The sequence below is a fragment of the Hyperolius riggenbachi genome, chromosome 2 (assembly GCF_040937935.1).
Source record: "Hyperolius riggenbachi isolate aHypRig1 chromosome 2, aHypRig1.pri, whole genome shotgun sequence".
NCBI lineage: Eukaryota > Metazoa > Chordata > Amphibia > Anura > Hyperoliidae > Hyperolius > Hyperolius riggenbachi.
In genome coordinates this window covers 145435758-145448028 of record NC_090647.1, presented here as the reverse complement: position 1 = coordinate 145448028, position 12271 = coordinate 145435758, and the positions used below count along the sequence as shown (strand labels likewise).

Below are 12271 nucleotides of genomic sequence, written 5' to 3'. Positions count from 1 at the left end.
GTAGGCCAGTAGTCACGCTGGGCTGTGGCAGCTGTAGGCCAGTAGTCACGCTGGGCTGTGGCAGCTGTAGGCCAGTAGTCACGCTGGGCTGTGGCAGCTGTAGGCCAGTAGTCCGACAGTTGCGTTTAAACTGGTTTAATGCATTCCGTATGTACTCGCATACAAGCTGACCTGCATATAAGCAGAGGTACCCCCCCCCCAAAAAATAAAAATAAATCGGAGAACAAGCTCTCAGGGTATATAAAAAAAAATTACCACCAGGGCATTTGCTTTTGTTGAGCTGTTCATGTAAGCTCATCTAAACCAGACATGAACACTCATCAGTGATAAAGCTTAGTCCAGCATTTCCTCATATTACTTAGAGCTCCCCATAGCATGTTTCTGTGGGTAGGTGTGTAAACTTTCCTCCCAGATGCCCCCCCCCCCCCCCCCCCCCCCCCCATATAAAAGATGGGATCTGCCAGATAGAGCAGCAGGGATGTGACCCTGCTTCTGAGGCAGGAAGGAAAAGGTCGCACAGCCATTGCCTGTGAAAACAGAGACAAGTAATATAGAGCAGGGGAAAAAACAAAATGAGCACAAGGCATATTGCACCAAGTTATTTCATGCTACAAGTGCACTAGGTTCTTAAAATCACTCCACTTCTCCATGGTCCCCACTCGCCACATCAAGGGGGCTGGAGGTCACTGTACACACTCTATTCTTGGCAGGGGCAGCCACCTTGACCGAGAACCGTCTAGTGTGTGTACAAGGCTTTTATGGCTGTTACTTTACTGATCTTTGGTAGAAAAACTTGCAAGAGTACATGGTATCTGAAATCTTTCCTGACTTCCATTGTTCTATTGCTCCAGCAGCCTGGTACTTGCTGCTGAATGTTCCTTCTGTATTTAATTTTTGCAAGGTCACTTTTTTCCTTCTTTCCTTTGTATTTTCCAGGTCTATGGTGGCATGAGGGGAATGAAAGGACTAGTATATGAGACATCTGTTCTTGATCCTGATGAGGTAGGAACATTACTGGAACAAATATACCTTGATTTATATTGCACGCTTGATGGAGCAGTGCGTTTAAAACTCTATTAGTTACCCTAACATAATAAAATGCGGCACAGTGGTGTTTTTGTTTTATGGTTGGGAAATCGCTCTAACCTTGCAGTGCTAATGCCACAGGTTTAAATGTGAGCAAAGGCACTATGTGCATGGAGTTTGTATTGTCTCCCTATAGAGACCGTTGCGTCTTTGGGAGAAACTTTGTGTGGATTCTGTGCCCCATAAAATTTGCCTCAGCACTAATTTCAGCACTATATAAATATAAAGTAGTTGAAGATTTTCCTCCTACAACCCATTTCTGTACTTGTTTTAGGGTATTCGTTTCCGTGGCTACAGCATCCCTGAGTGCCAGAAGCTGCTGCCCAAGGCTCCAGGAGGGGAAGAACCACTACCTGAAGGATTATTCTGGCTCTTGGTAACAGGACAAGTGCCCACTCAGGAGCAGGTAAATTCTGAGCTACTTGTATTGAAGCTCTCAGCTATTTTTATATCCGTATAAGAATTAATTTGGTGTTTGTAATTTACATGAGCAAAGTATTATCTGCTGGATTTCACAGAAGTCCCTCATTATACATAAATGGTTAGATGTATTAAGAGCTTAGTGTGGTTTGCTTACTTAAAACAGAAGTTATTTGTAATAATTCAGCTTTAAGGCCTAGTTCACACTAGGTCCGGAAACGTATCCGTGGCTCCGTTTTTCAGCCCAGATCAAAAGCGGAGCCACGGATAGCAATGTTAAAAATGGCAGCAGTCTTCACCCAAGAAAAAAACGGATCCTTCTGCGTTTGCAGGGACCAGTTTACAAAACCTGAACGGACGGTCCAGATTTGCTGCATTTTCACGGATCATGGATACACCGAGGGGTAGTAAAAAGCAATGGGAAAACTGATCCTCCCTCTACACAGTCAGTTTTAGACACAGAAACTGATCCGTTTCTGTGTCACAGCCTGTGGGAGAGGGGGCCGCCATGCTGCAGGGGTATAGCAGGCAGGACGGGGGTGGCAGCGGGGAAATTAAAAAATTATAATGTAGCAGGCGGCGAGCCGGGAACTGACTTCCTTGCTTCCCACCGCTGCTGCATCACTTCTTGTAATGCCATCCTCTGATGTTCATTTGAAGGCATTACAGGAAGTGACGTGGCGAGCGGTGGAGCGCAAGGAAGTTCCCTGCTCGCCACCTGCTACATTATATTGATTTTAAATTATTGAAACTAGCTGGAGGGGAAGCAGGGAAGGGGGGACCCAAATGAGGGAAGAGGGTCTCCAGGGGGAAAAAAGCCAATTCTCTCAATGGAACGAAAAAAAAAATAGTTTACAAAAACTGATTGGTTCTGCAGGGGACAATTGTGGACCTAGCCTACGTGAATATCTTTGGTTACCCACAATGCATCGCTACTGAATATGCAGATCTTTATGTCCCTGAAGCCAGACTTGGATCCAGAACCGCTGGTGTATAGCAAGCCTGTAGCTTTACATTTAGAGCCACACCAACCCTGCATGCAAGACAGCCTGTTCTGGACTGTTTCTGAAACAGGCTGTCTGGCTTCAGGGGCATAAAGATAATTTGCATATTCAGTAACTGTGCATTGTGGGTAGCCACAGAGGTTCGGAATATAACCCTGCATTTTAACTTTACTCTAAAATTTTATTTACAGCATATTGTATGCAAAAAGCATTTTTTTTTTTTTTACTAGACCAGCATTGGAAGGGTTAAACACAGAGGTTTAAAGGGGAACTGAAGAGAGGTATATGGAGGCTGTCATGTTTATTTCCTTTTAGACAATACCAGTTGCCTGGCAGCCCTGCTGATCCTCTGCCTCTAATACTATTAGCCATAGCCCCTGAACAAGCATGCAGCAGATCAGGTGTTTCAGTGGTTCAGACTTATAAGTCTGATCTGACAAGACTAGCTGCATGCTTGTTTCTGGTTTTAATCAGATACTACTGCAGAGAAATAGACCAGCAGGGATGCCAGGCAACTGGTATTGATTAAAAGGAAATAAACAGGAAAGCCTCCATATACCTCTCTCTTCAGTTCCCCTTTAAAGGTCCTGGAGAGATATGCAGAATTTGATAGATACATTCTATTGATAAACAGTTACACACTCTTTGGCTGTCCTCCAAGCTCCTTCTCAGTGAGAGAGATGAGTCACATTCAACACTTAGATACATTATGTAAACAAAATGTATCTATTTCAGCTTCGGATGCGTCTGCAGAAATCTAAAGGAACTTTAAAGCCCTGTGTAACCCTTCCAATGCTGGTCTAGTAAAAAAAAAATGCTGGTTGCATATAATATACTGTAAATAATGTTTTAGAGCAAAGTTGAAATGCAGGGTTATATTCCGCTTTAAAGTGGGTCCGAGATGAAATACTAACTATAAAAAGTAACTTGTCTCTTATCTAAAGTTTTTAGATGGTTTACACAGCAAATCTACCTGCAAACAGCTTCAACAGTTTGATATTTTTTCCCCCCTTTCCTGTGATATGAGAGCGGTTATATTCTGTTTGTCACATTACACACAGGCAAGCAACTTCACTCCCCTCTTCTCCTCCCCTCTGCCTCTGAAATCTCTGGCTAGTAACCTCCTCCCCTCCCCAGTCTGAGCTCCCATAAGCCCTTGCTACTAAGGCTCAGAGTGCCAAGGCACTCCGGAGAAGCTGTGGGTGAGGCTTGTTTAGTTTATAGGGAATTAGAGTATTAAAATAAAAAGGATTTTGCTTGAGGAATGCCCTATAAACTATATGAAAGGAACACAATTATGCAATCAGTAAAAGTTTCTCGGATCCACTTTAAAGCTGAATTATTGTAAACTCCTTCTGTTTTAAGAAGGCAAACCACACTAAGCATTGCTTTTTAGTAGGAGGGCTTTTCGGTCTCTTTTAGTCCTCTATACATTCCCAGTGGTTTTGGGTCACCCTGAGCTGCTTAGTTACTCTGAAGTATTAAGAGGGAATGTAACACCTCATATTAGGCATGGGAAGCACAAAAGATTTTGAAGGGAGCCAAGCAACATCTAACATTTTCTTTAATGAACCTGCCGTAAGGGAGGCTCTTAATTGTGTGTGGGGAGGGGGGGAGAGAACATCATTACTTTATCTACAGGTTGAGGCTCCGCTGGTACCCGTCTGTTTAGGATGTGCCATCTTTTCCTCTTGACTTGCCGCAGCAGTCATAGTTTGCGAGTTCCTGGGAGTATTGTATACACCGGGAGATGTAGTTTCTCCCCCACCCCCAGCGCCTTCCTGTTCTTCCTAGAAAACGGAGGACAGAAGATTGCTGAAGATTTTATTTCAATTTTTTTTCTTATGAATCCTAGGTGGGTTTTGTTTATATGCGCTAGCTGCTTCCTTAAGCTTTTTGAGTCCTTGGCAAGGGATGCAGGTTTTTGATTAGAGATTGACGATGAGATGCAGGGTTATGAGAACAGGATTATGAGGATTATGAGTTAACTTGTCAGAAGCAGAGGGAGTAGCTGGAGAGTGCAATCTGCTCTTAACTGGCAACACCTACCGTACTTTTTTAGGATTTCCAAAAACCATAAAATCAGGTAGAGAATTAGGTCTTTGACCATGGTCTTTCCATCAGGCACCAGTTAGTGCCACATGATCGTGTGATCTCTGTCCCTCATATATTTTATGAATTTTTTTTTTCTGGAGGCAGTCATTGTGAAGTTAAAGGGACCCTGAGCAGTAGAAAAAACAGAAATTGGGACTTACCTGGGGCTTCCTCCTTCCCACCATAGCCTGCAAGATCCCCTGGCGGTTTCCTGCCTCTTCTGGTCCTGCATGAGGCTCCGGCATGATGACACGCACGGTGCACTCCTGTGGAGTGCGTGGGAGACTGCAGCAGAAGTCGACGAATTACCGGAGCCACCGGCGGGACCAGGAGAAGAGGCAGGACGACGTTGGGAGACCTCGCGGGCTGGAGGAAGCCCCAGGTAAGTCACGATTTCTGTTTTTTCTACTGCTCAGGGTCCCTTTTAAAGAGAAAGCTATCTCTACAGAGTATGGTATGTTGTAAGAGTTGGCCTCTTCCTAGCTCAAATAGCTTTGCTATGACTGCACTAGTAAGTGGTCACCAAGGGTTGTTTTTCCACTGTAAGGAAACTTGCCACATTTTCCGTGGGAGATGAGGATGCATCTAATTCCTGACTTAGCCAAGATTCTGGCCCCCCCTAGTGTGGTTTCAAACTCTTCTACTCGAGGACATCCAGGTGCTGAATTACTAGAATCCTAGAAGTATGAGGGGTGTATCAACAGCCCAAGAGAAGGAAACCCCTATGTCCTCATAGCTATGAGCATAGACACTTCTCCTCCTCCTTCCTGAGAAAGGATGCAGGGGATAGGCGCTGGTACTGACCCCTGAGGTTAGAGGAACAATTCTCGAGATAAGCTTAAAAGGGAAGGTCCAAGCACAATAAAAATAAAAAATCCTCTTACCTTTGGTCTCCTCCAGCCCCTTGCAGCCATCCTGTGCCCTCGCCACAGCTCCGGTGGCTCCCGGTCCCCTCTGGTGCAGATGCCATCCTCGTCAGGTCAGAATCTGCTTGCGCCTCACCATGCGGCTCACTGAGTCGCACTGACGTTATCTGGACTGTACTGCACCTGAGCAGTACAGCCCAGATGACGTTGGCGTGACTCTGAGAGCCGCTCACGCAGACACAGTGGGCAACTTGCACCGGAGGTGCCATCGGGGGGGGGGGGGGGGAGCAAAGCTGCAGCGAGGGCACAGGATGGATGGCAAGGGCTGTAGGAAGCCCCAGGTAAGTGTAATTTTTTTTATTTTATTTTTAAGGTGCTTGGATGTGTACTTTAACTACATTTGTTGTCTTCTGTATGTTCATATACATATAATTTGTCCTTGCTTATTGTAACGCATGTAAACTTTTAATTTTGTAGGTCAACTGGGTTTCCAAGGAATGGGCAAAGAGAGCAGCCCTGCCTTCCCATGTGGTAACCATGCTAGACAATTTCCCTACCAACTTGCATCCCATGTCTCAATTCAGCGCTGCAATTACAGCACTAAACAGTGAGAGCAACTTTGCCCGGGCTTATGCTGAAGGCGTCCACAAATCTAAGTATTGGGAGGTAAGTGCGCTTTTTCAAATATAAGCAAAGACCTGTGTTACTGCAGATGTAAAACTGACCTTGGTAACAGCAGTTGCTAGACGATCACCATTGCTTGTAAAGCTGTTTATTGCCGTGATAACGTTTAACGTCTTTCTGTGCTGGAATCTCAGCTATTCATACTGTGCACTGTCATATTGTACTGCCTGGAAAGAGAACATGTGTATTTGAAAATTGTCCTTTAAACCAGTGCCTGCTATTTTGATGAAATCTGTCAAGGCGTTTTAAGTTTTTTTGTACACCTGTCAGCATTTACTTGGTGAGGCACGTGCTGAATTTCATGCCCTCAGGGAAGCCTGGTAACTTCTGAGGAAAGCCAGACAGGAGGAAGTCTGTCACCTAATCCAAGCATCTCTCTAGTCTAAAGCTCATAGATCCAGGCACATCGCCTCAAGTTAGGACATTTAAATAAATTATTGTGGACGTGTTGAAGGGAGGTGTGGCCAGCGAAATGACAAGCTCGGTGAACTCTTTACACACTCAAAAGTTCATACAATGCTTTAACAGAAATCGAGCATCCAGGAATTACTGCTATCCCTACAGCTAAGCTAAAAGCTGGGGTCTCTGTAGAAAAGAATACATTCTCTTGTGTAATCGCCTACACCGTGCAGAGGTACCCCAGTATTCAGGTGTCCTGTCTCTGGCCCTGTAACATGCGTAGTGCAGACATGCAAACATTCACTGCATCAAGCCTGTTATAAACTGTTCTTATCACCTTGCTTCGACACCATCGTCTCACAGACTGTGAGATCACTTGACTCTCCACACAGCAAACAGGAGATAGACTTTCTCAGGCTTCTTCAATGTTTACGTTATTTATTCAAGTCACAGAAAGACAGATACAGTCATCATATCCTAGCTATGCCAATCTTCATGTTGCGTTACAAGCTCGTGATGAGACTCCCTGCTGAAGTCTATCAGGTACCTTCTTCCTAACTACGTTACACTAAACTACCTATGTACAGCATACATTATATCAGATTACAGAAAGGAAGAACATGCTTAGAGGTCCCAGTCGGCCTTGCGAGCTAGTGCGGAAGGAAGAAGCAGAAGTGAGCTCTCATAGCTCCCTCAGCCTTTAATACCGACTAGGAAAGAGTTAAATATGACATCATCTTCGCCACCCCCTAGACCAGATTATTGGTGGACCCACTCGTGGTGTCATCATACACACCTACTTGATTAATAATCAATGAGGCATTTGACCCATATGCAGGAACGTGGATGTTTAGTAAATATGGCCAATGTTTTCTGTTCCTGTGGTGTAGTGTTAAGGTCAGAGTAGTCCGATGGCCTTCTTTTAGGAACATGTTCTCAGTATCTGCGTGTATCCTCTGCTACACGCATACCCTGAGATGCCTCTGCCTGCATCACAAAACCTCTATTGATTTTAAAGGCATACACTGCGGACAAGCCTTTTACATAAAACTCAGGCCAAGTAACTGAGGCCTACTTAAATTATAACAAAGCCCATCTAAAGATTAGGAACGCATATCCTGACATCCTCTTGGGACAGTGCATCAAACTAATGCTACAAGGATTAGATCTATGTGCACCATGCACACACCAACAGAAGCTGTTTACATACTGACAATGCTCGAAGTAAAAAATGACTGGGTCTCAACCTGGATTTAAAAGCTAAAGCCTACAAGCCAAAACGTTGTGTACCTAAGCTGCTGTGACGCAAATAATTGAGCTTTTATAGCCTTTATTGAAATGCAGGTCGAGACCCGGTCGGATTTTCTGCTTTGAGCACGTTTGTCTGCGCCTCCTCTGGTCCCAGGTGCTGACTGGTTGACTCCCTGGTTTTCTAACCATTGTGAGCAGTTGAGCGATTGGACAACCTCTCTGCACACTGACAATGGTCACAGACAGGGGAAGGAGGTAGTGCCTCCCCATCACTATGCTACCATTTCATCATCTACTTGCCACTGGCTTGTAGTTCACGGGCAGTAGATGGTTCAGCAATTTGACCACAACTTTCTACCAGTTGGCCACCCAGGCACTAGTGGTCACCAGCCTGTAGGGATAAGTGTACAATTGCAAGCTCCACTAAACAATTGACTTTTGAACTTAAAGTACAGTTCCAAAGGTAATGCTTATACTGTACACTACACCTGAATGCTTTTTAGTTTGCATGGCTTTATTCTGGACTCTGCACACATTTTGGAGAAATCCCAAAGGTTGTTTAAAGTACATTTTCAAAGTAAATTGGCATTTGTACCCTTCTACATACCACAAGTGTCATCACAAAATCAAACCAGCGTATGTTTTAAAGTAAGTTTGTGAATCTGATCTCTGTGGGCACAGTTAGGTTTGCACTACTTTTTTGGGGGGGCAAATGTTTGGACTCTTAGGCCTCTTTCACATCTGGGCAAACTTTGAGCGTTTTAACGCAACGCTAAAGTTTACGTTAACCAAGGTAAAATGAAAGTCCATAGACTTTCATTTTACCTTTCACACCCGACGCTGCGTTTCAGGACGTTGTGGTTCCGACGCACCCGGGCACAGTCTTTCGTCCAACGCACCTGGGAGCCTGCGTTTTCCGTCTGGTTCAATTAATAGCTACCGCCGCTGATTGCGTCGCACCGCAGATACCAGACTTATTAACGCGTGCAGGAGAATGGCTCCTGCACGCGTCGCCTGAAGTGGAAGAGCCCTTAATCCTCAATTTCTGAAAGTGTCCTTGTATCACCTTGTACCAACACAGTTTCACGTTTATGAAGGTGAGGCTAAGAATTTCCATCTGTGCCGTCTGTTCTCCACCCATCAATGTCCTTGGCTATCTGACAATTCTGTCACACGTTCACATAGTGAACTTTAGTAATCTTGATGTTAACACATGTGATTCTGGAATGAATTGAGTCGTGTTGCACGTGCTGCCAGCTCCTCTTGTGTGCAGTTTGGTCCCAGCCAGAGAAATTTATGTGCCTTTCCGAGGTCAGGCAGACCTTGAGTTCTCATAGCAACAGTCCCTCCCACAAGCCTGTGTGTGTACATTCTCTCTCTGTGGCATGCAAAGTATTTTAATGTATGTGCTGGTTACCAGCTTTGACGTACACAGTGCTTGGCTCACTGACACTGTTCTATATAGGACACACGGAAACTTCTGGGAATAACTCTGCTTCAGAGACACTGTAAAGACCAGTGCAGAATGATGACCTGCTTTTTTGCATTTTTAGTGCAATCAGAGGTTTATAAGCCAAAGTCTAATTGAAAATATTAGAGGAAACTGTTCCTATTGATGAGTCATTATGTTCTAAGTGTTTGCAAGCCTATCCCAATGCAACACTGAGCTGTGCGGAGTGCTTCAAAACTGTATTTACGTGATGGGCTCTAAAGCTACGTTCACAGTGGGCGTTGCAATCCCTGTAAAAACTGGAGTGGAAAAGTAGTGCTGCGTGTTATGACTGTTGCATACAGTGAAGCATATAGTCAATGAAAAGTATGCATCACTGTCTCTGGTAATGCACGGGTTATGCGTTAATGTACTGCATGCTTTGTGTTGGTATGCCGCTCTCAGCCTGTTTGCACCGGATGCACCTTAAATGTCGCATAGTTGGTGCATTGCAGTGCGACGTTGAGTTAGTATGTATCAATTACACTGCACCGCCCTTCCGTAAACATTCGAAAAAGTCTGCCATTTTAGTAGTCCCTGCAGACATGTCAGCGTGCACTGCCAGCTTTGCAGGAAATGAGCAATGTGCACACTGCAGTTTTTTTAAGCTGTGAGTCACCCTTAGTCATCACAAAAATTCACCTTAGTTATAAAGCACATTTTCACTGTCCTCTATCAAAAAAAAAAAAATCATCCAGTTCAGTGCTGTACAGATGTGTTGCTAACATTTTGGCTAGAGACGTATGTTGCAATCTGCTGTGAAAGAGGATGTGGCTTAGAACAGGTAAGGCTAGTTGGATATTATTGGGATCAGCCTACTCTTGGCTGAGATCATCCGGCACTTTGGGTCTCTTAGGGCCACCATACACACTCTACATTCTTGGAAGATACACAAACAAGGTAGCCATACTTATCCTGCTGGAACTTGAAGAAGGGAAAAAACAGGTGCTGAAGGATGTAGTCAATTTACATGCTAACAGTCATTAACTCTTTGCACTCCAAACTCAGTCTCACAACAAGCTGAATCTTTGATAGTAATAAAAGCAACTGGGTTGTCAAAATGGAGCTTCTGAAATGTACTGCAGTGGTTTTGTACTAGGCCAGTTTACCACGAGGTTCCCTCCTTAGAATCACTCCCTAGTTTATTTTTCTGTGAAAATATGTATACATTAGTATAATTTTAACTGATGAATTGCGCACATATGCCTCCGTTTACATTTTGCATTTGTTTCTTTTGAAAGCTGATATATGAAGACTCCATGGATCTAATTGCTAAACTGCCCTGCGTTGCTGCTAAAATCTACCGCAACCTCTATCGTGAAGGAAGCAGCATTGGTGCCATTGACTCCAATCTGGATTGGTCTCACAATTTCACCAACATGCTTGGCTATACAGAGCCAGAATTCACAGAACTCATGCGGCTGTATCTCACCATCCACAGGTTAGTATGGACTGGCATAGTAGCTTTCTGCTGCTAACCTGCAGCAGTGGACTATGAAATAGCCTGTCAGAAAGACTGTGATCTTTTATATATACTGTATTCTGCAGATCTCTTGGTGTAAGAGCATACTTTGCACTAAATCAAACGCATGTACATGTTCTATAAAGTCTGTATGTAACAGAGTAATGTATAATGGTAATGAACCTACACAGCCTAGAAGAATGCTGCAGACCAAACTATCCTGCTGATGTACAGATTGTGGTGCAGCATTCCCTCCCCTAAGCCTTCTGTACAAAGTGTCTAACTGTAGAACACTTTGTATTCCTCTCCTAGCAACGCAACAGCTTGTTTGTTTGTTTATAGGGCAGGACACAACTAGAGTTGGGCGAACTGTTAGTTGAACTTCAGCCGAACTGTTCGGCTGCCCAACCTGTCATGTCGCTGTGGCTCTTACTACTTCCGGGTCGCAATGACCCGGAGTAGTACGTCTGCGCTGGGCCGGCGGAGCGCGTCCTAGATCGCGCTCCCGTTGCCGGGCACTTTCTGCGCATGTGTGTGACGTCACTCATGACGTCACACACATGCGCAGAGAGTGCCCGGCAACGGGAGCGACTACTCCGGGTCATTGCGACCCGGAAGTAGTAAGAGCCACAGCGACATGACAGGTTGGGCAGCCGAACAGTTCGGCTGAAGTTCAACCAACAGTTCGCCCAACTCTAGACACAAGTGTTGGTGTTTGAATTTGAAACACCTGATTACCACTGTTCAACACTGGACAGGGTCAGGAGTTCACGGACTTGCGTATAATTGCTGGACACCTTAAAGGAACGCTATCGATTAACTTGTTTTTTTTCAATTGAGATAGGAATTGTTTGGAAAGTGCTGGTGTATACATTTCACTGTTTTCTTCTTCTTCTTCCCGTTATAAAAGTCCTATCACACTTCACTGATGGCAAGTCTGGCCAAATCTGATGGACCAGTGAACCATGAGGGGAGGGGTGATTCCCTCACACTACATCTGTTAACCCTGTGTGTGAGAAATCTCTCACTGGCAGCTGCTTGCGTCTCTGACTGAGCTTTTTGCAGAAAGCAAAGGAAATGTATTTTATGTGCAACATAAACATTTGTAGTTGTGTGTAAAACCTGACACCAGAGGCTTTTAACTCTGCAGTCTGACATGCAAAAAACAGTGTAATATTGAAACAGAGATTCACCTTTGCAAATGAAACATTCCAAAATGTACACATCGTGAATTTAAAGCTTTTGCCTCTGATATTTAACACAAAAAGTAGGAAAATGTTTACACAGCTACTTAGACATCATTTGTACGTTGTCATTTTAGTTGATAGTGTTCCTTTAAAGCGCAACTGAAATGAGAAGAATATGGAGGCTGACATATTTATTTCCTGTAAAATCATGCCAGTTGCCTGGCAGCCCTGCTGATCTGGAGAAACAAGCATGCAGCAAATCTTGTCAGATCTGACAATATAAAATACCTGATCTGCTGTATGCTTGTTCAGGGTCTATGGCTGAAAGT

The 12271-nt window shown here is 44.3% G+C and overlaps 1 protein-coding gene across 1 annotated transcript in view; it reads left to right on the top strand.

Moving 5' to 3' along the window:
* The window catches only part of CS (citrate synthase), an 81458-nt gene that overhangs the window by 54194 nt on the left and 14993 nt on the right, over positions 1–12271 (top strand). The window contains exons 4-7 of the mRNA XM_068267645.1: positions 937–1002; positions 1361–1492; positions 5948–6136; positions 10535–10734. Coding sequence (XP_068123746.1) covers positions 937–1002; positions 1361–1492; positions 5948–6136; positions 10535–10734 — 587 coding nt within the window. The remainder of the gene's footprint in view (positions 1–936; positions 1003–1360; positions 1493–5947; positions 6137–10534; positions 10735–12271) is intronic.